The 26,220-nt window shown below is 25.3% G+C and overlaps 1 protein-coding gene across 5 annotated transcripts in view; it reads right to left on the minus strand.

The window, feature by feature from the left end:
• Positions 1-440: 440 nt before the first annotated feature.
• The window catches only part of LOC126910571 (vesicular glutamate transporter 3-like), a 31,383-nt gene continuing 5,603 nt past the window's right edge, over positions 441-26,220 (minus strand). Inside the window, exons 2-11 of one of the 5 annotated variants that reach the window (XM_050693230.1) lie at positions 24,177-24,224; positions 23,900-24,108; positions 23,552-23,785; positions 23,390-23,474; positions 16,746-16,969; positions 16,425-16,571; positions 16,240-16,372; positions 16,023-16,178; positions 14,746-14,831; positions 14,495-14,691 (exon numbers count right to left, since the gene is read on the minus strand). In XM_050693230.1, the coding sequence (XP_050549187.1) occupies positions 14,500-14,691; positions 14,746-14,831; positions 16,023-16,178; positions 16,240-16,372; positions 16,425-16,571; positions 16,746-16,969; positions 23,390-23,474; positions 23,552-23,785; positions 23,900-24,108; positions 24,177-24,183 (1,473 nt within the window). In that variant the 5' untranslated portion in view covers positions 24,184-24,224 and the 3' untranslated portion in view covers positions 14,495-14,499. Of the gene's footprint in view, positions 1,008-4,445; positions 4,821-4,888; positions 5,036-5,340; positions 5,565-6,282; positions 6,602-7,003; positions 7,219-7,298; positions 7,350-7,898; positions 7,959-14,494; positions 14,692-14,745; positions 14,832-16,022; positions 16,179-16,239; positions 16,373-16,424; positions 16,572-16,745; positions 16,970-23,389; positions 23,475-23,551; positions 23,786-23,899; positions 24,109-24,176; positions 24,225-26,220 lie in introns of those variants that run through there. The other 4 variants (XM_050693234.1, XM_050693235.1, XM_050693232.1 and 1 more) reach the window with 4 other exon arrangements.

Below are 26,220 nucleotides of genomic sequence, written 5' to 3' on the forward strand. Positions count from 1 at the left end.
TTGGCGGAAATGATAATCTTTTATTATCGTTAAATTTACGTTTCCGATTGATTTTCTACCTGACATTCTATTAAAAAATTGAGAACTATTTAACTTTATCCATAGGTCACTACGAAGCAGTGACAGTTTTAGCAACTGCCCGTGCCAAAATTTTTGGCATTTATTTTTGTCCCCATTAATCATGCCCTAAATACGGCCCTGGTGACGTCATTTTGAATAATTTTTTTATTATTTTGGCAAATATATTAACTAGCGGTTTTCAAATTTCTATTTGTAGACAGATATAAACTATCACTCAGCAAAAAAGTGAACGCCCAAAATTTTAAACGGCTATTTTATAATATTTTGGTAAAAAAAATATCCAATTTTCTAAGCTACTAAAAATCCTTGCTGCCTTTTAAAAAATCATTTTGAAAATGAACATTTGAACATTAAACCAGGGACGTTAACTTCTCCGGTCTAAAATATCTTATAAGTAATATTTGTGACTTTCAAAATTATATTTTCTGTAAAAGAAGAACGTTTAATTCCATTTTTTTTTTTTAGGAAAACATGAGTAGAAACAATAAAGTATAGACTCTCTTTATCACTGTACCGCAAAAAAGCCACATATTAAAAAAATATAACAACATAGATTATTAAACACGAATTTCTACATTTTCTATAAATTTATGTAATATTTAGCTTTTACCAAAAGCCTTGCTTACAAATTTCTAAGATACTTAAAATATTCGTATTAATTGAATTATGAAAATATTTAAAACTCTATTAAAAATATGCAACATTTTATGTGCTTATCATACTCTATTATAAAAAGTAGTTAATATAGCTATGTATTAATCAAAATTGTAAAAAAAACTTTATATCATAGGTTTAATTTCTTGTTTGTTTGTTTTGTTATTCCATGATTGCATTTCAGACTTTCCAAATAACACGTATATTAAGCCGGTTATCCAGCAAAATGCTGCCGATAACATAAAAACTTGTTGCCATTGTTCAATAGTCTGCTATAAAAATGTAAAACATTCTAATTATTAGATTATAGTAAAAAAAAATATACTTTAACTTAAAAATGGGGAATTTTTTTACGTTTTATTAAAATAAATTGACGAAGTTCAACATATCATAAAACAGAGTTAAATTCTGTAGTTTGTTATGAAATATATATATATATATATATTAAATATGTTTTACGCAATATCTCTAAAGACTTAAAAGATAACAAATTTTTAGTTTTTAGTATTAAATTAATTAATTCTTTTATCTTTCAATTAAAACTGGAGATTATAATAACTTGTCATTTTAATGAAATCGAGAAATGCGTTATGCATTTATCTAGTAATACCTTGTTAGTATAAATAAGTATACATATATTATAAAATCATATCTGATAAAAATATCAAATTTCATTTGACGACAAAGAAAATTTTAAATAAAATGTGATTAGCAGGCCTATATTAATAATTAAAAAAAGAAATAATTAAATACATTTTAATGACTCTTTTATAAAAAAAGTAAATCATTTTATGAATGGAATATTTGCTTTCGGTCAAAATATTTCCGCACTATTTCTTCTAAACCACCAATATTAGTGAATAAATCTATTTAGCTCTTAAATTTGATTTATACATCACGCATATAATTAATTTTTATTAAGAAAACATTCAACTTTTCATGAAATAACAATTTATTCATTAAAATTATTCCACTTAATTGCATAAAACTTAAACTTATAAGATTTAGTAAAAATTATTAAATCAAATAAAAATAATAATTTTTTTGAAAATTTTGAAAGGTAGCAAAAAAGTCAAGTGGGATTTTAAAATTCTGTTTATGGGCTTAGTTTGAATAATTCGTCTGGAGAGGCCGTTGCATAATTTTAGATAATGGACCCGGCGGGAAGCTTATTTACCTCATTAATTTATCTCTCCCTCTCTCTAAAAACTTCAATTAATTTATGAGAGATATGACTGGTTTATTATGTTTCTATTCTTAGTCTAGTTATGGGGGCTCCACAGCCTCTATGTAAACTATGCAACTGATTATAAAAATAATACAACATAAAAATGGTTTTTTGAGATTTTTTTGTAATTTATATACAAAATAAATGTTTTGTCATATGAAAAAGAACACGAATCAAATTTGAATGTGTTAAAACTTTCATAGATTGTCTTGTTTCTTGAAGTGCTTGAGAATATATCCATATTTACAGTTGAGTCCGAAACGTCAGAACTCAACTGTAAACATGGATATATCCTCAAGCACTTCAAGCAACGAATCAAATTTATCAAGAATGTTTGTTTCCTGTGCTACAAAATTGTAAATTTGCGTAAGTCACTATCAAAAAATTTTTTTATAATAAACCCATTAACTTTTGGCAAAAAGCTACCGAATTATTGTTATACAATTATATAAAAAATTAAGTAAAGAAAAAATTGATTACACTGATAGTAAACAAGAGCCTGGAATACCACTATCTTATTAATCACCTAAGCTAAATTTTAACCACTTAGTTTCTTAAAAACTATTACTTAAAACTAATTATTAACCAGTTAAATTTTTTAGGCGATAATTTTTTTCCTTGCCTTATTCCCAACTAAGGAACCACCCTTATCCTGAACTTTCATTTGACACGATCTTCTACATCATCTACGCACATATCAGTCGTCCTCATTTCGCATTCAATAACATCCCTCCATCTATTTTTTTGTCTTCCTCTAACTCTTCATCCTTCAATATTCATTTCCATAACTGTTCTTATTGCTTCCGATTCGTCTCTCCTCATAACATGACCAAACCATCTAAGTCTATTTTCTCCCATCATATCTACGATTGACGTTACACCTCTACTCCTTCTTATATGTTCGTTCTTTATCCTATCTTCTCTAGTTAGTCCACTTATCCATCTAAGCATTCTCATCTCTATTACAGTCATTCAAATATCTGCTCAATTCTCTTGTCAACTACCCAATACTCTGAACCATCCATCGTAGCTGGTCTCACTACAATCTTATAGGATTTACCTAACTCATTGAAATTCTCATATCGCATAACACACCAGACGGTTCTCTCCATTTCAACTACTCGCATTTAATCCTGTATCTTACATCCTCGTCAATACCATCACTCTTTTGCACAACTGTATCTAAAAACTTAAAACTTTCCATTTCCCCTATCACGTTTTCGTCTATTGTCACTGAACTTCTCATTTCACCTACCTCGTGTTTTCCTTTGTCAAACTCGTACTCTATATACTCTGTCTTACTCCTTCTTACCCTTAAACCTATTTCTTCAAGAGCTAATCTCCACACATCTAGCCTTTGATAAATTTCCTCCCAATTTTCTCCTACCAACACTATATCGTCGGCGAACAACATGCATCACAGTAACTCTCCTTGTATTTCTCTAATTATTTTTTCTATCACTATAAAAAATAATTAAGGGCTTAAAGCAGAATCTTAGTATTCTTCTACACTTACCCTAAAATATTAATTTAATTAATAAAATTACATTCAAAATCCCATTTAATTTTCTTAAGCTCCACTCAAAATTAATAAAAAAATAATATTTTATAATAAACGTAATATTTGTAATAAAAATTAATAAATCTTTATATATTATATTTTAATAAAAAAATTATTGTCTAAGTAAATAAAAAAAGTAGTGTTCTTCATTATATTACTATTAGAGAGTTTTATAAAATTTTAACCCTTAAACAGTCGCGTGGGGGTCTAGCATACCCCCACATAAATAAAAACGGATGTATTATATTGCATAAAAGATGTACATAGATATAAATTTAGAAGATGGTTTTTATAGTAATATTGAATCAATTTTCATAAATAAATACCTTCAAAAAAAAAAAATGTATGACTTAAAATATTCATCAAAATTGAAATGTGTCATATTTACCTCCACGCGACTCGTAACGTTATAGTTTTTTTTGGACTTGTATTTTTTTCAAAATATCGTTTTATCGTAAATGCAATGTTATAATCGATATAATATTATGGAATTGGAATTATGTGGATCTACCACCGACTATGCAATTAAGTTTTAAAAATAAATAATCTATTGAGAATTTCCACTAATCGATGATACGGAACAAATAAAAACAAAAGATGTAATAAATACATCGCGTATATTAAACAGTATGCAAAGATTTTTCGGAGAAAAATTAATATTCAATAGATTCATTTATTTTTTAATTTTTATTATTGAATTTTTATCTATATTTATATATCATATGGTAACAAATAATGTCTTTGAATTTAAAAAAATTAAGATTTTTATACATGTTTTATACTTTTTTAGAAATGGAGTCTGATTGACCTCCACGCGACTATGAACGTTTAAAATAGACATGCGCCTGCTAAAGGGTTAATAAAACTGTCTAGTAAATAATTTATTAATTAATTAGTTTTCTGCAATAGTATAATACATACTCGTTGGTATGTCAATAGTCCTACAATAATTGGAGAAATACTTGTGATGCCCATACTGACTATTCCAACTAAACCTTGTAGAATACCAGCATAATTGGGAGCTAAGTCCACTATACCGGCAAATTGTCCCGAAGAAGCTGCACCCACCATCGCCACAGCTAAGACTAAATTCACTATAGCTAATACATGATTGCAACCTGAATAAGCTAGGCCCAAAATAAATAGACCTTGTGCTAAATTACACAACATGCAAGCTAATTTTCGAACATTTGTTGTAGAAAGCACTTTATTTTTTATTAAATAATCACACACAAAACCACAAACTAAGGAAAACAACCAAGAAAACAAATGCGGAACTCCAGTCCAAATGCCAACCTACAAAATTCCAATAAATATAATTTAAATGAGGATTATTGTGTTTTAATAATAGATAATAGACTTACTTGTTTTAGATTTAAACCTAATACAAAACTAAAGTACGACGGTGCTTGAATTGATAAAGTATACATTCCCCAGGATACTCCAATTTGAGATATAATATTAACTATCAATGGCACAGAAAATACTATTGATTTCCAAGGTGTTGGATGCTAAACGAAAGTGTAATTAATGACACACAGAAAGTTTAATACAATATAATGCACTATGAATGCAAGTAAACAATTATAACGTCTTTTATAACATCAATTATAAAATCTCCCACAACACCAATGTAAATAATGAAAATGTCATTGTTTTAAACACTGTGGTGTTTATATGTAACAAGCCTGATATAAATACTAAAAACAAAGTAATACCCAACGTAACTCTTATGAAAGGTCGAAACTTTGAAATGACTTTTCGAGATTGCAGTCTTGCACTAACAGTGCGATGATAATTTTATAGTTTTACTAACTATTTGAGTTTTCCCTGAAGATCTTCCCAAACTTTTTTCAATATATAAACGTTCTTCTTTTCCAATGGAAGGATGTTCACCTGGTGAATCGTGTACTAACAAAGTCCAAAATAAGAACCATAATATGCCAAGTGCGCCTGTTATATAAAATATCATTTCCCATCCCAAGAAACTTGAAATATAACCGCAAGTTACATAAGTCATGGCAGTTCCAAAAGAACAACCTTAAAAATAAATATTTTCAATCAAAATAATAGTCAATATTTACAAATCTATATTTAAAAAAAAATAATAATAAATAGAGATGAAATGTAAATGAATAATAGGAATTTCCATAATTGTATAATTATTTAAAAAGAAAAAATTATTATTTTTTTTTGTCTATCAGAAATTTCTAGTAATTGTGGTGACTACTTTAAATAATTTGATTTAACAGCTAAATCATTATTAAAAATATTATTGATATTTTAAGTAATTTCTTTATATTTTATATTTTATGTATAAACTTTAAATTTTACATACAAAACATCATAGTGTGTCATGGAAATTTTATGACACACTTAAGTATTAAGTCCTTTATTATAAGCTATTGCTATCAGTATCTTATTAGCTTATATTGCTACACACCTATCGTCTTCGATATTTTTCAATATTGTGAACCCATAGTGAATGGGTTTTCAAAATTCCTCCACATCTTTTGGTGTAGAGGAGTGGTGGCATCACTGCTCTGCATTCTGTAAATTACCAAGAAGACATTCCTCTTCTAACTAATCACTAAATACTATTGGGAAGGGCCCAATGAAAATTATATACTAGGGAACCAAACATGAGTCAAGTCGACACAAATTACTTGTATTAGAGAGAATAAATTAAAAATATAATTTTTATATTAATTAAATGTTACTATTAAAACCTAAGAAGAATATTTATGAACATAAATACCTAAATATGCTGACATAAAGTGACTTCTTTCATTTGGTGGTATCCATTTACCAGTTAATGCATACATAGCTGGCCATGCAGCTCCAGCAACAAAACCCTGAATGATTCTTATAAGCACTAAAGCTCTATACTTAAAATAAGCAGATAATGGTATGAAACAAGTGAGAAAAGCAACAAAGCCATTTGAAAAACCATATATTGTTTTCGCACTATATTTTTGTGACAGTATACCTCCAGGAATTTGCATTATTATATGTAGCCAATAAAAAGCTCCTAAAACTATATTTTGTTGATTTTCATCCCATTCAAATGTATTCTCCTAATAAAAAATTAGTAATCTATTAAAGTTCAAGTAATATCTTAATAATTTAACAAATTTAGTCATAATTTTCGTTTTGTATCACAAAATAATTCTAAAATTTCACAATAATCTAATACAATATTATGAAAAAAAACATATCAAAAGTTTATTTTAAATCATAGACATAAATCATAAGGAGTGGTAGGGTATAACTCCCCAAAACTTGTCTTAGCCTATTAAAATTAAAAAAAAAAAATTAAGCCGCCCAAATTTTTTCAATAATTTACACCTATGTTTTAAATTTCTTTTAAAGAATATCTGAAAATTACTCAGTGTTCAAAATTTTGTTGTGTTTTTCAAATGTTTCAATAATTTTTTGCACAAAAATAATATTGTTTATATTATGATTTATAAACTTACTTTTTGAACCGAATTCATGTTAATTACTAAAAATGTTGAGTTTAAAAATTCATTATTAGGTACTTCTTTGCTAATGTAACATTGACTAAACTTAGTTAAATTCACATGTTTAGGTATTGTTTTAACCATAGATACTATTGCTATATTTAGGTTCATTCGGAGCATGTAGTTCATCGCGAACCCCCAAAAAGTCATATACCACAAAATTGTTCTTTCTAAAAATTGTAGTTAAAAAACTTTTAAGTTATAAAAGTTCTCGATCATTAAACAAATATATTATAAACAATATACTAACTCAACATTATTAGTGTCCAAAATACAAAGTGATCTGAAACAAGTCCAGTAACTAAAGTAATTAACAAAGAACATTTTTACTTAAGTTTAAAAATCAACTGCACTATATGTATAAATTTTAATTACGAATATTACAAAAAAAATATGTATTATTGAATTTAATAAATAAAAACATTGTTATGCATAATAGATAACAGATTTAAAGCCCTTATACGTTTTTCATAGTTATTTATCCCTTTTCAGTAATTTTTTATTATTTCATTATTCTTTAATAAGTTGATTACCAGATAAGTGAATTTTAAGATATTATTTCATAAAAATTTAGTTTTTTAATTGTTAATTTTGTACATGAAAATACCAAAAAAATCATTAAGATAATAGATGAGATAAGGTGGACTATCGATTCTATTATACAACAATTCGAAAAAATAAAACTTTGAATTTTGAACTCTATTCTATTATTGCTGCTTTTAATTTCTGCAACTACTGAAGTTCAGGTGCACAGCATACCTTTCGCAGATGCTCTAAAGGCCACTTTATGTTCATTTTTATAATAATAAATATTTAAAATAATTATAAAAAAACTTATCTAATTATGTACCTGTTTTAAAATAAAATTAATAACTTATGTTCTGTTTTCAAATTATATTGTCAATTACAATGGTGCTTCAGTATTAAGTGGTACTAATTTAGGAATAAAAAAAAGAATTTGTGATATAGTTCCCAGTGCTTCGTATGAATTTTACAACTCACTTTTTTTTTTTGAACTGTTAGGTTGGCTAATACCAATTGGATTATACCAATCCAGATATACCATCCTGTGGAAATTTTATTATATCTGATATTGTCTAAAGCTTATCAAAAGTATCCAACTTTTTTTAAATTCAAAATATATTTATTTTTTAAAATGTGTCCAGATTATTAATCTGGATTATTATCATTATCATTTAGTAATGATTTAATAAATAAAATACGAAAAAAAGTTTTAAATATTGTCTATAATACAAAATGCGAAGCTAGACATTCATCTGTCTGATTGTTGTAGGGAAACTATTCCAATGTATTAAAATCTTTGACTAATATTTTATAAACTAGCAACTAAAGTCTTAAATTAAACAGAACAAAATATCTTTAAAAAAAAATTGAATTTTTAAAGAATGTTTTGTATAGTATTACTTAGGAATATATTTAAAGCGCTTATTTGTGGTAAGTAAAATGTTACAGTTCTCATGAACCAGTATCCATCAAGCTCGTGCTTTTTTAAAAAGTATTAATAATTTAATTAAAAATTTAAGAATAATTATAAAGAATTGATAAAATTAGCAAATCAATTGGTCTAATTAAAATAAAATCGACTATATACGATTTGTGATCTTTTGACGTATCGTTGAAAGAAATTGGTTCGGTGAGAGCTGAGAAAAAGTGGTAACAGACACAAAAAAAAATTAAAAAAAAAAAATACATAATTGTAAAATTAATACCTTTTCAGCAACGCATCGAACTTAAAATGGTAACTAACTTATCAAGAAAATCACAGACACAAAATATGAAAGTAATATATAAATAGTATAAAATATCATAATGTATGTAAAAAATAGTTAGTGTTTTTCACAAAAATATACCTTTTACTATAATAATCACAATAAATAACTTAACATAATAAAAACTGTTGCATTTGATAATTAATATAATTTAAAAACAATTAATAAAATTCATGATGAAATATAAAATAAAAAAACTAATATTGAGAAAAATAGAATTAAATTCATTAGCACTAAATACTATAGCTTTTTAATAATTAAATTATCATCAATTTTAAATAACATTAACAATAATAATAATAATATAACAACACATTCAAAACACAAAATAATAGATTAAAACCCATAAATTATAACAATGTTCAGGTAAATTCAATTAACAAAAATGATAAACCAGGGATATATACATTACAACGTAAATGCAATAAAATTTACAATATAAATTTTACATTGTTACAACAAACAAATATTTTAAAACAATATTTAAAGAACATAAAACTAAAATAAAATAAAATAAATCAAACCCTAGCTCAAACTTTTCTTAATATAAAATTACACAAAATATAGATAAAGGACTTCATAATTAATTATAATTAGTACACTAATCAATAAATATTTAATTTCAGTTTAAGAAAGTTACCATATTCATTATGCAATAAAAAACAATAAAATTCATTAACAATTTAAACATTCAAACAGATAAAAAAAATAACTCATTATTTGAATTCTTATACTCTCTAAAAGATAATACCAATGGTAACATAAAAATAATAGTCAAAATCATTTTTTCACATGAAATAATAATAATTTTTTTACATATTTCTTAACATTTTATATCTGTGATTATTTTAATAAGTCATTTACCATTTTTTATTATATTGTAATATGATAATGAAGTAATGATTCGAAATTAGTAGTTATCAATATTTTTAACATATAATTTTTACGTTTGATTTATATTTATAATTTGGTTGGGTTTATGGTGATATTGATAGTAATAGGATATTGGATATTATAGAGGAAAGAGTTTAAGTTTCAATATTTAAATAATTAAATAAAGTGAACATAATAATATAATTTTATGATTTTATTCAATTTTTCAAAATTAACGTCATATTTGATTTAATTAGACGTTTTTAGTCTTCAAAAAAATTTATAAAAAATAGAAAAATATTGACAATTAAAGAATTATGTTTATGTATAAAAAAACGGTCTATCATCTTTATTGAACTATCTTAAAACAAATGTATTAATATATTAATCAAATAAAAAAAATTGATTTTTATAATAATAACTGTAGCAAAAATATTCAAAATTCATGTTTTGGTTATTAATCAAGACGTAAATAATGTTCTTAATAAAATATTATTGATTACATCATATTTCACGATTACTTGCTAATTATTTATTATAGGTATATAACTTAAAATAAGTGAATATAATAAGTGGATGCGACTTTAAATATAATACCACTAGTCATAGGTGTGAAAAATCTTCAAATTAATTATTATAAAATAAAACACAATACTCATATTATTATTATAAAGGTCGCAGTAGAAATGAAAATCATAATAATAGCGATTCTACTATTATAGCAACCGCTAACGACGAATAGTTCATTCTAAAAATAAATTACTCGATATAGTAATATACTAATATTTTATCGACGCTGTCCAAAACCGTTTATTAGATCGTAATTGAACTGCACCGACACACACACGATTGCAATGCCTCATTTATAATAAACGTTTCAGAATATTTCTCCGACGACGCTGTCGGTCGTCCAAACATTGATCGTGTGTGCATGTGTATCCACATATACAGATGGTAACAACTTAAATGTTCGCACACGACAAATGTATTATAACTATTGTACTATTTAAAACTTTGCATTTTTAATAAAAATATATAATTAAGAATATACAATTAATTTTCTTCTTTCAATTAATTTTAGTAGAGAGTGCGATCGTCTAGTCATCCAAACTACGAGTCGCTACTGTGAATAGGTAATTGAGTATGTTATGCTCAATCCTTCATCGAAGGAGTAATTTTAGCAAATGGCGGAAAAAATCCTAACCAAATTTTTTTTTCAAAAAAAGTTGAATTATGATATGTATAATGACATACTAAAAGTCCTCATTGATTGGAATTGAGCTTTTTTTTTACAGCCTTGCAAAAGTTCAAAAATATGAGCTTTTTTAATTTTTTCAAAAAATATTTAACTTACAAAAAAAAATTTCGTACAAAAGTTGTTTAAAAGACAATATTAAACAAAAAAGGTATCTTTTATTTTTTCATTTAAACAAATATTTTTCGAGTTACATTACATTTAATATGAGTACTAAAATTTATTTTCCATTTTTTCCATTTTACGGATACTTTTTATCATGTTATACTTATATTAGATACAATTTTATAAATGCGTATGTGTGTATGTGTGAGTTTATTTATTTATAGTATCAGTAAAGTGTAGTGTATATTAAGATACAACCGATAGAGTAGGTAATTGATTTGACGCTATATTGTTTAAACCCAACCAAACGCTAAATTGTACATTTCCAAACAACAATTATATTATATCAATTGCCACCGGAATTTCTGGTAATCTTCTTCTTTTTCTTCGCCTTAATCCCAACTNTGATAATGATAATTGTCATAAAGCGTATTGGCCTTTGTTCAGGTGCTGAAGCTGGTAAAAATTGTGGCTGCCGAAAAACAGGACTTAAATGTTTTATTATATGTGAACATTGCAAAGGTCAATGGCGTACAAATTCAATAAAAATAAAGATTGAAGATTAAGAAGATTGTACTTTTGTTGAAGATATAGTCTATTAAAATTTAGAATAAGAAAATGGAAAAAAATTTTGTTTGATACATTTGTCAAATAACTTTATAGAAGAGAAATCCTCCATCGATTACGTACTTAGCACTGGTAATCCATATAACTTGTAATTAGGATATAAATAAGGAAATAGGAGATGATATAGCTTTTATAATAATCCATTAATATTTTAAAATTAAACACTATCTACATATTTGCATCAAGGCGTTTTTTTATGATAATGATTTTAATCACTGTCACATATCATCTATACTGAACCAAATTATACCTACTGTGCCAAGACAATAGAAGTTATTGAAAATAGAGTTATAACTTCATTTGACCTTTTAAATTTTATATCATGAAAGTTATTATCCACCATTGAGTTTACTAGAACAAGACCAATTTTATACACTTTATGACAATTAATTTTATCATTACCAGAAATTACGGCTGGGTTGACAAATGAGAATATGAGAAGATCAGTGACAATAAGTGAGAACGTGATTGGGGAGATGGAAAGTTTTAAGTATTTAGGATTAGTTGTGCAAAAGAGCGATGGTGTTGACGAGAATGTAAATAGAGTATTCATGTATTCAATGTAAGTAGATCAGAGAATGAGTGTAGCAGAGATGAGAATGCTTAGATGGATGAGTGTAGTGACTAGAAAAGATATGATAAAGAACAAACATATAACAGGGAGTATAGGTGTAGCGTCAATCGTGGATAAAATGAAAAAATAGACTTAGATAGTTTAATCATGTTATGAGGAGAAAGAAATCGGAAGCAATAAGAACAGTTATAGAAATTAATGTTTAAGGAAGAAGAGGTAGAGGAAGACCAAAAAAGAGATGGAGGGATGCTATTGAATGCGATTTCAGGACAGCTGATGTGGGAGATCGTGTCAAGTGGAAGTTTAAGATAAGGGTGACCGACCCCAAGTAGTTGGGATTAAGGCGAAGAAAAAGAAGAAGATTACCAGAAATTCCGGTGGCAATTGATATAATATAATTGTTGTTTGGAAATGTACAATTTAGCGTTTGGTTGGGTTTAAACAATATAGCGTCAAATCAATTACCTACTCTATCGGTTGTATCTTAATATACACTACACTTTACTGATACTATAAATAAATAAACTCACACATACACACATACGCATTTATAAAATTGTATCTAATATAAGTATAACATGATAAAAAGTATCCGTAAAATGGAAAAAATGGAAAATAAATTTTAGTACTCATATTAAATGTAATGTAACTCGAAAAATATTTGTTTAAATGAAAAAATAAAAGATACCTTTTTTGTTTAATATTGTCTTTTAAACAACTTTTGTACGAAATTTTTTTTTGTAAGTTAAATATTTTTTGAAAAAATTAAAAAAGCTCATATTTTTGAACTTTTGCAAGGCTGTAAAAAAAAAGCTCAATTCCAATCAATGAGGACTTTTAGTATGTCATTATACATATCATAATTCAACTTTTTTTGAAAAAAAAATTTGGTTAGGATTTTTTCCGCCATTTGCTAAAATTACTCCTTCGTTGACTGGCCTAATATAATAAAATGTAAAATAGCGTATTCAAAGTATTGAGCCTCAAGTCATAACTACATTCAACTTTTCTACATCAAATACGGTTATCCGTCGTTTTATCATAGTTTTATAGAACTAAACCTTTAAATATATAATTTATAAAAAATATCATTGTAAAATCAATACTTAGTCAAATTTTCATCAATATGCCACAAAAATCTATTTAAATATCTTAAGCCTATTTCAATTATATTTTATTAATTTGTACATTGGTTATGTACAATTTATTGGTACGATTTTGTATAAAATGTATGGTATTATATCATTCCTATGTACTCAAATAATGCACTTATATTTAAATATAGAAAAAGAATAATAAAACTATGCAGATATTTATACTTCATTTTTAAGTATTTTATTCTAATAAAATTGAGTGATTAGAAAAAAAGCTGATATTTTTGACGTTTGTATGATTGTTTATATAAAATAAACAAAACCAAATTGGTTTATCATTTTAGCCCAATCATTTTTCTATCATCATTTTAAAGGCTCCAAAAAAATTTGTAATTTATATACACTTAAAATTAAATAAATATGAGAGAAATATGTTTGGAAGAGGATAAATTTATTGAAAATAAATTAATAAATAGATATTTTATGTCTACGAGTTGGTAGATTTAGTTGATAGTTGGTCTATCGTATAACAATAAATATAATTTTTTGAAGTGAGAGAGGAGAAATTCCTAAGGGATTTGAGTTCCTTCTTCAAAGTGGAAAGTGCTTAAACACCTCTCTCATATTGAGCCTGAGGGATATGCATGCGATAAAAATTTGGATATTCCTATGCACGAGTATAAAAAATGTTTGTAAATTAATATTTTTCTTTATTTGTATAGTTTATTACATTTTATATGTTTTAATAGATAACTTCAATTGAAGTTAACATTTTTATAATATAAATTTTTTTGTGTGATAGAAAATCTAATAATATTATCTTCTATTTGACATACTCAAATATTTCTATGAATGATTACTTTATATGACATCAAAGTTTTCTTTTATTTTACAAATGTAGTAAGACATTTATTTATATTTTTAAATTATTTCTTATGGAATTTCTTTATATTATGTATTAAAATATATAATACTATTTTATTAGTGGCAAATATCAAATTCAACGGCAGTATACATTAGTTTAATAATGTTTTTTTGTAAAATTATAAACCTTTGTTATCGCTGATAATACTTAGTAATTATACAGGTCAAAAAAGAAATGATGAACATTTCAAATAACCACAAAAATAATTCTATGAATTGTTTTTATTATTGTTATCAGATTTTCTTTTAATAAGGACCATTTCTTTTTCAATGTCAACTGAATCATACTTGTTATTCCATTTTTGAACTTCTGAATTTGCAAAAAAAATGTACAGTAATCCGGTTGAACAACAAATTGCTGATGATAAATAAAAAACTTTGCTCCACTGACCTAATGTTTGCTAAAGAAAAAATTATTTCATGTAATCATTAGATTAAAATTATTGTATATTTACCTGATGATAAGTAAAAAATCCAACTATCATCGGTGATATAAGACCAGCTAAAACACTAAATGTACCAACCAAACCTTGAATGATTGCTAAACAGATAAAAATTTAACTTTTATTATTTACTAAATTTTTATAACTATAGTCTTAATATTGTTTTTAAAATTATCATGAATGATTATATAACTAGTTTTAATATTATGAAAATTATTGCTTTTTTTCATATTTTTACTATAATTTTTCTTAAATGACTTTGATTTGAAAAAAATAAAAAAAAACTATATATTTATTTTGACTACTTTCAAAGTTTAGGTAATTAAAAAAAATTTTAAGTGAACTTAAAAACATTCTAGAAAACTTCATCTAAAACTATTTCAAATAATAATGATTTTACTACAAAACTGAATTATTGATAAATTTCAAATCCTTGAATTCAAATTAAGCCAATACCGTGTAATACCAAAACAAACACCAAAATAAAAAATTTTGCTGATAAAAATAAGTCCAATTCTAGTATTGTGAAAAGGCTAAAATAAAAAATAATAAAATTCAAAAAACAATTTGTTTAATTTGATTATAAAAAAATTATTCGTATAGCATTAATTAGAGAAAACTTTATACTCGTTGCCTGATATCACATAACTACTAAATAAAAGCTAAAAACCCCTAGTATTGTAGGGATCCAATATAGTGTCCACTATTTTAAATATAAATCAGTCAATGATAGCATCACTGTTGTATAATATTTTGATAAATTTTTTTATGTAGAATGTCTTGAAAAAAAAATGTTTGCCTAAAGTAACAAATAACTTATAGATATTCTGAATCATTGTCAGATCGTTTTTTTATTTTAATATTATAGTTCACTTTAAAAGATTTTATTTTGTTTAAGTTAAAGTATGCTCTCGTTTTGGAATATTTTCAAAAATTGAAACTAAATTATTTAGTTTGTAATGGTAAACCCTTTCTGTACGTGGAAATTAAATAAGATATTTATAAATGGCATATTAGAAAAAAAATTGTTCTCTTTAATATAACCGATTAAAATTTAGTACAAGTGATTGTAATTATAAAAACAAGAAAAAAAATTTGAATTTGTAATTTTTGACGTCTGTTTAATTTAAGACTTTTTTTTAACTAAGAAGCTCAGATAAAAATTACTAAAATAACAAAAAAAATTCAAATTAATAACCGAAAATGATATCTATTTTAAGAATTCTTATCAATAACAAAAAACCAAAAACTAAAATGTATCAAGTAGCTTATATAGATATTACACTAACCAGCATAATTTGGGGCTAGATCTACAGCACCTGCTAACGCTCCAGAAGCTACGCAACCATTTACTGTAGCCGCTAGAGCTACCATTATGATAGAAGCTATAGTATTACATCCACAAAAACTAATTCCTAAAATAAACAATCCTTGAAGAAAATTACCTGAAATATTATATAAATTCACTAATTTTTACAACAATTAAAACACAAAATTGCTTCTTACAAAAAAACGTAGATAATTTTCGTACATTTGTTACAGACATGGTTTTAGATTTTATTAAATGATCACAAAAAATACCAAAACCAAATGCAAATATCCATCGACTTATGTAAGGTAATCCTGACCAAACTCCAGTCTGAAAATAACTTTCTTCTTCAAAATGCAAATAACTTTTTTCGCATAATTACCTCCTTTATGTTTAAACCCAAAACGAAATTAAAATACGTTGGAGCTTGTGTTGATATCGTAAAAAGTCCCCAAATTCCACCGTTTTGAGTAAGTACGTTTATTAAAAGAGGTTTTGATAGAAGTAACGATTTCCAAGGTATCGACAACTGTAACATTTGAAAAGAAATTTTATATAAGTATTTTCATTTTTAAAACAATACGAACAATTTTTAATGATTGTAAAATACATGATTATGATTTATTTTACAATAAAATAAAAAACAAACTTGTTTTCGACAAGAAAATGACTTTATAAACCTAGTAAGAACTAATATGCTTACCGATTTTGAATTTTTTAACGTTTTCCCGATACTACTTTCTATATATAATCTTTCTTTTTCAGTAATAGTAGGGTGTTCAGCAGGTGATTCATATACAAAAAATATCCAACAAATGTACCAGAGTAATCCAATAGCACCAGTTAAATAAAATACAATTTGCCAATTATACAAATCAATGAGATATCCACACGTCATGTAAGTCACGGCTGTACCAACCGAACTACCTTTGCATATATAATTGACATAAAAATAATTGTTTTAAATAATTTTATAAATAAACAGATTATAAGGAAGCTTGGGAAGTTAAATTCCTTGCTGTGAAACATTTTAATATAAATAATTTTTATGTTTACAGCTAAATATATGTACAGGGTAATTTATTAAAGATAAATCATTAATTTTTTTAGAAACTATTTAACATTTTAAATATTTAAAGAATTGTTTGATTCAATAATACTACAATAATATGTAACCAGAATGAATACACATATAATTTATGACTCATTGAACTAGATTACTGTAGTCTCCAGTATCGTGAAAACCTAGTTAATGGCAATTAATAATTATTAGTTTTACATTCATTTATTTTCCGATCTTAATATGCTACAAAGGATGATGGCTCTCTTTCATGTGTTTGAGAGTCAAAGATTGACTAGGCCAATGAAAAACGGTACGGATATTGTGGCCGTATTGCAACAGAGACAACCACTAATGAGAAAATCACAAGAAAAATCTTGTTGGCACCCTAGGGATCGATCCCGGGACCCCGTGCACCAAAACATACGTTTCTATCCACTAGACCAGGCCGACCTATTAAAACAAAATTAATGAAAACTTTAAATCTAAATATTTGATCAATTTTAAAATACAAACAGTAAATCAGGTAAACGAAATTATTTGAATTTTTTTCTATCAAATCATTAAATTACAATTAGGAGTTAAACAAAATTAAAGTTTATGTTTTATGTCCCTGAGGGGCGAAAAAAAATTATTTAACTACATATTATTAATATTTTTTTGATCAATTAGATATTTCCTTTATGAAAATTAAAAATTTTCAATAGCATCCAAGAAAGCGAATATCTTATCTTGAATAAACAGAGTGGTCTAGCTGGTTAATTAAAAAAAAGGTCCTAATTTAACAAAAAATATTGAAATATAAATTGTTCCTGTATTATGTATTAAAAACATTTCGAAATAGCCATCTTTTACAGTAAAATTGTTATAAATAATTTGATAAGAAAATAGGATGGAAAACGCTAGCTATGTTACTAAGAAAAAGGAAACATAAGCACACGAAATATTAATTGTAGGTATACAATTGTTTCCATTAAAATTATCATGACATGGATAAATATTAATAAATGAAATGGACACAAATAGTGATGTTATACAACTAATTTCAATTCGTTATAAATATTATTCAATTAAATTATGGATGTTTAATTTCTACAAACTTTAAATAACTATAGTAATTTATCTTATTTTTTTACCGAACTAGTCCTATTAATCTTTGAAAAAATGATATTTATTATTAAAACGCATATAGTATGCGGGTGTCAGCCAGTCAAACTACCATAACATACCTGTAGTCTGGCAAAGGCTGACAAAGGTGTGTAATTTATATTATCACTCATTATCATATTTACATATAATATGATAGTATTGTTTGTACATGAATGTCACCTATTATAAAGATATTAGATCACCAAAACAGGATTCCTTAATAATATAACCAGCTAATTATGGGATAAAATCTACTCACTGTAAAGATTTTTAAGTAAGCCTATGCACAGTTCCCCTTTTGTAATTAACCAATTAGAATAGAAGGTTTCAGCTTCCAAGATTACGCTAGGATCGCTAGACAAACCTCTTCTCTCCGTAAAAAGCTATTTTTCCTGTCAAAACCAGTTCTATCAGTAACTTCAAAGATCATAAAATCTGCGACATTCTACTCAAGATTATCACTTTCTAGGACTTAGTCGTATTTTTAATTAATTTAGACTCGGAGTATTTTTTTTCCAAATAAAATAAGACTTAAAATATTTAAAGTGAATTTGTTATGATAAATATTTTAATTTAATTTTACTTGTTCTTTAAATAATAATGTTTTATTTTTTTATTACTATGGAAATAAATGACAATTAACATTTTAAACATTAAACTTCTTTTTTAATTATTTTATTTTAATAATAAATCCAACCTAACTTTAATTTTTTATTTAATAGTAAAAATTTATTATGAACTTTTCTTGTTGAGTAACTAGTTTTAGTGCTTAATGTCTTTGTTTTAACGAACACGCGCCGGCGGACAGTGCTTTAGATCACAATTTTCTGAGTTTAAACTAAAACTTAAATTAACTTAATAATAATTTTATTAGAATAAATGCATTGCAATCCTATACTTATTGGGTAGCTAGTCTCTGAGCTTAATATCTTTGTTTTAACGAATATCAGGGACAGCGATAAGAAACTTACGAATATATTTTTAGTGTTTAATTTTTGTCTTGATGGTCATTGTGTCGCATCCTTTTAATACGTCAGTGCCGGGACACATTGGGTCACCCCACAATACTGCCTTGATTTTTAATTAGATATAAATATTTTTTAATTTTTATTTTGGCTAGGTCAGAGGAAAAAATACACTCTCTCAAAAAAATGTTTATTCAACAAAAATAAAATAAATAAATAAGGGCGGATTATAAAATTATATTTCCAATAAAAAATATAGTGTTTAGAATCTTTTACATTTAAAAATCTATCGCACATTTTGTGCAGTGAAGTCCTATTATTTAAAATTTGAATCGTTTTCGTAAATAATTATAATAATTATACAACGCGTAGCCTAAAACGTATACGTAGTGCATTTAATACATATTATAATATCAACGTTGGATTACTTAAAATATTATTGCGTAACATTGGACATAAAGTAAGTACAATTTAACGTAAAACAATCTATTGCGTAATAAACCATGAAAGAAATTATAAAACTTTAAGGGATGTTTAACATCATTTATATAATATTATTAAATCCCAAGATATAAATATTTATTCATTCCATAATTTTATCCCTTTTACACATTCATTAAACTTTCAATATTTTTGATACTAAATTATTTACTTTTATTTTATTTTTATTTATTTGTTTATTTATACGGACAAATGTCTAATTTAATATACATCAATAAATAACGAAAGTGAATAAATAGGTTAGTAAATGCAATAAAATACAATAAAGATTAATTAGTAATTAGGTTAATTAATTCTACGTGTTTTTCAAGACTCTAAATGTAATATTCCTAAAACGTTCTTGTAACCAGTTTGGGGAATTCTTGCTATATAAATTATTATAATTAATTCATTCATTCATTTAGCATATAAAGCGAATGACTTTAATTTTAATTTTTTCATGTTGATTTTATGTCCAATTCTATTATTATCCCAAATTATTAGTGCATATTTTAGTAAGGAACGAATAAGAGAAGTATACAGACATTTGAAGGTGAAAGGATCATTGAATTTTGAGAAATTACGTTTAATCATACCAATTAAGGATAAAGGTTTATTTTGGATTGTTAATATATGGTAGTTAAAGAGTAATTTTGAGTCAAACAGTATACCTAAATCTTTGACAAGACAGGAACAAAGTAGATTTATATTAGATAGACTATAATTACTTAAAGTTAATTTATTTAGATATTTTTGAGCATGAGATAACTTGACATGTTTTAATATTTAGAGAAAGATCATTTAAAGTACACCATTTATAAAAACTGTTTTGATCATTTTGTAATAATTTACAATCTTTGATAAATGTAATGGTATTGAAATATTTCGCGTAATCAACGAATATTAGAATACTATAATGCGAAATAGAAAAAAAAGTCATTTATGAATAAGTTGAATAGGAGTAGAGAAATGTGATCACTTTGAGTAACTCCAGAAATTACAGGAATAGGAAATGATATAAAGTTTTTAAATTTAACAATATGGGTTCGTTTGTGATACGAAATAATTTAACTAGGACAAAAAAAGGTATGTTAAACCAATCTTAGTAAGTTTATAGATTAGTAGATCATGGTGAACTCTTTTAAAGGTTTTCTAGAAGTCGATATTAATAACATCAATTTGATAACAATTCGTAAAGATATGGTGTTTAAACGTTATTAGATTATTAACAAAAGATTTATGACTACGGAAACCCTGTTGTTAGGGTAATAAAATGCTATTAATTGTTTTTTTTTTGGTTTATTACAGGTGACACGGGTTGCTAGATCCNAAGTAAAAATGCTATTAATTGTTTTTTTTTTGGTTTATTACAGGTGACACGGGTTGCTAGATCCGTTTATTAAGAAGCGACGCAGGACCATGTCACATCAAAAAAAAGTTCCTAATATAGCCAGACAACATTTACAGAAACATTTTGAAACTTTAGAAATATGTTTAAAAAATTAGAAAATTAATGTAAATACAACCAAATCAGTACATGTCACATTCAAAATGTTTTTTCTAAATTGTTCTTCCGTTTCAATAAACGGTATTATCATTCCTCAATCATCCCATATAAAGTATTAGGTTTAAAATTTGACAAGCGTCTCACCCGGTTTTCACACTTAAAAGAAAAACGTTAAACACTCAACTACCGTCTAAATAAGCTAAGATCAGTCTACGCTTAAAAATGCTACTCGAAAACAAACTTCTCCTCTATAATGTTCTACTGATGCAAATATAGACTCATATAATAATCTGATGTTCAGCTAAGGCATCAAACGTTAAAAATATTCAAGCTTTCCAAGTAATCTACCTCAAAATAATCATAAATGCCTTTTTGTATGTTCAAAATGTCTCCCTTGATTTCGATCTGAACATAAACACAATCGCAAAATCTGTAGCGATTTATTATAACAATTTCTACTCCATATTATAATCAAATGAAAATTAACTAATATTACAAGTATCAACAAAAAATTGTAAAAAACTTCCTAATAACTGATTAAAAAATCTGAAAAGAAATTGACCCAGAGATCTGCTCAAGAGTGACTAACAATTGTAATATTCATAGTAAAGTATTCATGTTTTTCATTATACAGGGTGATTCATTAAGGATAAGACACTCGTTTACTCAGTAACTATTGAAAATTTTTAATTTTTGGTAAGAAAAATATTATTTGATTCAAAAAACACTACAATAATATGTAGTAAAAACATGATATTTTTCATCCCTTCAAGGTTAAAAAACATTAATTTGAGTTTTTTTAAATAAGAACACATATTTTGAATTTAATAAAATGTTTGAGTTTTTAATTTAATAGTAAATGACATATAAATTTTTAATATAACTTTATTCGTTTATTAGATATAAACACTTAAAGTTTCAAATTTTTGAGTTAATATACATGTATAATACACAAGGGTTTACAAATACAGGTAGCTAATTGGTTTTTTATGACATTACTGTCACAGTCACGGATTGTTCATTATCAATTATGACTATCAAGAGATATACTTTCTGTGTTATCAGTTAGTGTATTTATAAACTCACAACAATGTGCCTTACTACCATTGATAATAACAATGCTGTGTACCTGCTAATATCAATGTCATAAAAAACCAATTAGCTACCTGTATTTGTAAACCCTTGTGTATTATACATGTATATTAACTCAAAAATTTGAAACTTTAAGTGTTTATATCTAATAAACGAATAAAGTTATATTAAAAATTTATATGTCATTTACTATTAAATTAAAAACTCAAACATTTTATTAAATTCAAAATATGTGTTCTTATTTAAAAAAACNTGCTATTAAATTCAAAATTCAAAATTTTTATTAAATTCAAAATATGTGTTCTCATTTAAAAAAACTCAAATTAATGTTTTTTAACCTTGAAGGGATGAAAAATATCATGTTTTTACTACATATTATTGTAGTGATTTTTAGATCAAACAATATTTTCCTTACCAAAAATTTAAAATTTTCAATAGTTACTGAGTAAACGTGTGTCTTATCCTTAATGAATCACCCTGTATATTTCAAATTAGTTAACTAAGTAACTTATTGTTTAAATTAGTAGAGATTATTAATATTCCTGCTGTAAAATTATATGTATATATACACACATCGTAAATATAATTTTCTATCAATATTTTCATAAGCAGAATAAGAAAAAAATATAGGAAAATTACGCCCATCGATGCATAATTATTTAAAAATACTAATTTATAAATTAATTTTATATTAAAATATTACTATTTCTGTACATTCCACAAAAATACAAAAACCGATTTGATACACTGATTTTTGTTTTATGGCATAGGTCACTTTTGCGCTTAGCCTCAATTTACAAAACTCTAAGTTGATTATAAAGTTTTCTTTCACAGATAATAACCTAAATAATATTCAAATGCTTAAAAGTAAAATTATCTTATATCCAACTTTTCATTGTTTAATATTTTATCTTATTATTATATAAAGAATGTGTTATTCAATACGGAATCGAAATTATATTAACCGCTAACATACACTATATGAAATATGTTTACCATTTGATTAATATTATTATAAAAATACTTAATGCTCTCTAGCTAATGACAGTTAATGGTAAAATACTTAAACACTTAAATTTTGCATATTTTTTTACCTAAGTATGCTGAAACAAACCGACTTCGTTCATGTTTTGGTATCCATTTAGCTGTCATCGTATGCATCGCGGGCCATGTACTTCCCTAAGTCATAAAGCGAATACTATTTTCAAATATTGAAGTATTTCTAATTATCAAATGATGAACACTCTGATACATACCGCTATAAACCCTTGAACCAATCTTACGCCAGTTAATGCTTTGTAACTAATTTTTGCGGAAGGTGGTATTGCAAAAGATAATATTGCAGCGAGGCCATTACTTAATCCGAAAATTGTTTTCCCTCCATAACGTTGGGATAACATACCACCTGGAATTGGCATTATCATGTGCAACATAAAAAAAGCAGCAAGAACGATATTTTGTTGGTATTCGTCCCATTCGAACTTGTCATCCTATTAAAACAAATTTAATAATTAGTTTCATTAAACAAAACACGATTAAATTTATTTTTATATGTCTTCAGTTATATAATATTTTTTGAAACATTGATTTTATAATGTACTAACATCATTATTTTTTGTTGATAAAATTATTTGAGAACTATTATTGTTTGATTTGATGATTGTATTAAGTTGAAAGCATTCACTTATAAGAGTAACATTAGAAGTTTTGACTGGGTGCTTAATCATTGAAACGATGGCTATATTTATATTCATTCGAAAAATGTAATTTAAAGCAAAACCCCAAAAAGTCATGTACCATAATAGTGTCCGTTCTATAAACAAGTTATTTACATAATTTATTTATTTTTATTGTAATTTTTAACAAACTTATTTTACTTACTCTCCATGTTTTTTAACAAGTGGTCTGATGTTCATAGAGATGTAATACCTGCAACACATAAATGAGACTAAAGGATGAGTACTTTGATTACAGGTTCATGAATCAAGTACGATTTGTTATCACTTGGATATTTAGTTTTTATGTCAAATATTTACTGATTTGATACATACCTATTGGTATTATAAATTGTAACTCTTCAAACACTTAAGTTAATATTTCATTGTATGTAACATTTATAAAAATAAAGGATCATAAGAAGCACTTAATAAAATCACATCGATATACATATATAATTTTCTATTTTTTAAATAAAAACTTAAAAAATTGCTTAATCACTGTGGTTATAAACTTTGGTCGTATAAATTTTTTTTTTATTAATATCTAAAATTAATATAATTTTTAAAATCTAAAATGATTATTTTTCGCTAAGACAAACTTTTGACCTATAATTTTACAAAACCACTTGTTTTCCTTACTATTTATCTTCCATAATTATACCAATAAACTAATTTTATACATAAAAAAAAAAAACATTTTCAATAAATAGATTTTAGATTTTTGCACAATTTTAACATACGTACAATGTGTTTTTAAATGTTATTACTAGTTTATAGAGTTCTGAAATATAATTTTATGTGTTAAAAAAAACACTTAGTTAAATTATTGCATACATAAAATCGTATAAACATTTAATTTAAAATCATGTGATAACTGAAAACAGACGATTGGACTATCTATGATTAGTGTTAATACAGTGATTCAAAATTGAGCAATTCATCAAAGTAATTTAAGAAAAAATATTTTCCTTATCAAATAAAATTTTATTTACACGACGAAAATTTAGAATTTTACTAATATTCTTAGATTACATCTGTATGATGTATGATTAGGCTTAGTATGAGAAGAGCTCAACCGGTACTGATTTATACTGAAATTTTAGATTGTAGCAAATACCCACGATGCCCTCTTATTAAATGACGCCATTAGAAGATACAAAAAACATATTAACATAAAAAAAATAAAAATAAAAATGTATATTATAGTTTTACTAAAATATATATTCTACTATATATTTACAGTTTAGTTAGGTTTAATCATTAAACTAATAATTTTAATATATCAGAAAATAAAATGTTGATGATAGTTCTTAGTTCCAAGTATTGCTAAATGGTGCAATACAAGGTTAGATATTTTAATTTAAATAATAGTAAGTTATTTTTCAATAAATTATGGTTTAAAAATATATATATATATATTCTTCATTTAACGAGTAAAAGTGTTCTATGTGCCGAAAAAAATCAATTAAATAGTACAAGATGTATAGCATTATGGTAGAATTTAATTTTAATTTTATAGTTTGGTACACAGAGTGTTATCACTGTCGAAACGTGATTTGTATGTTACTAAAGCACTAGTAATAAATGACCCTATTTTAACGTACTAGTAGTGAAACGAAATAAATTAACTTATTAATTATGTATTAAATATAATATTTATGGGAAAATTATTGGATCATTAATTGTTTGAATTCAAATTTTTAATTAGGGAAACTTTATTGATTTCTCTGTGATAAATGCTACATAAATGATTAAACTATTTTTTATCCACAATGCCTATTGCTACACCCAGAGAAAAACCTCGATCTATATAATAAATTCATTGTTCAATTTGATAAATATATCATTACTATTAAATCTATGATATATTTATCAATATGATGATTTTTTTTCTTGTCTTGCACAATAATTATTCATAAGAATAGTTATTTTGTTCGTATTAATAAAACATTATCATAAGCCCTTGATAAAATTTCTCTATCAAAATTGATTGAGGTTTTTCTTTGGGTGTAACATATAAATAATCATTTTATTGTTGTTAATATACAGGGTGTTCAGTAAGTCAGGAAACGGGTTTCTATTGTTCTCATTGTTTATAATAATTGACCTGTTTCTTTACTTACTGAAAACTCATTGTTTCAAAAAACATTGTTTCCGAATTTTTTTTTGTGGCTTTTTGAATTTACTATTTTTTAATTTTAAATATA

The sequence above is a fragment of the Daktulosphaira vitifoliae genome, unplaced genomic scaffold (genome assembly GCF_025091365.1).
Source record: "Daktulosphaira vitifoliae isolate Bord-2020 unplaced genomic scaffold, ASM2509136v1 Scaffold_1, whole genome shotgun sequence".
Lineage (NCBI taxonomy): Eukaryota > Metazoa > Arthropoda > Insecta > Hemiptera > Phylloxeridae > Daktulosphaira > Daktulosphaira vitifoliae.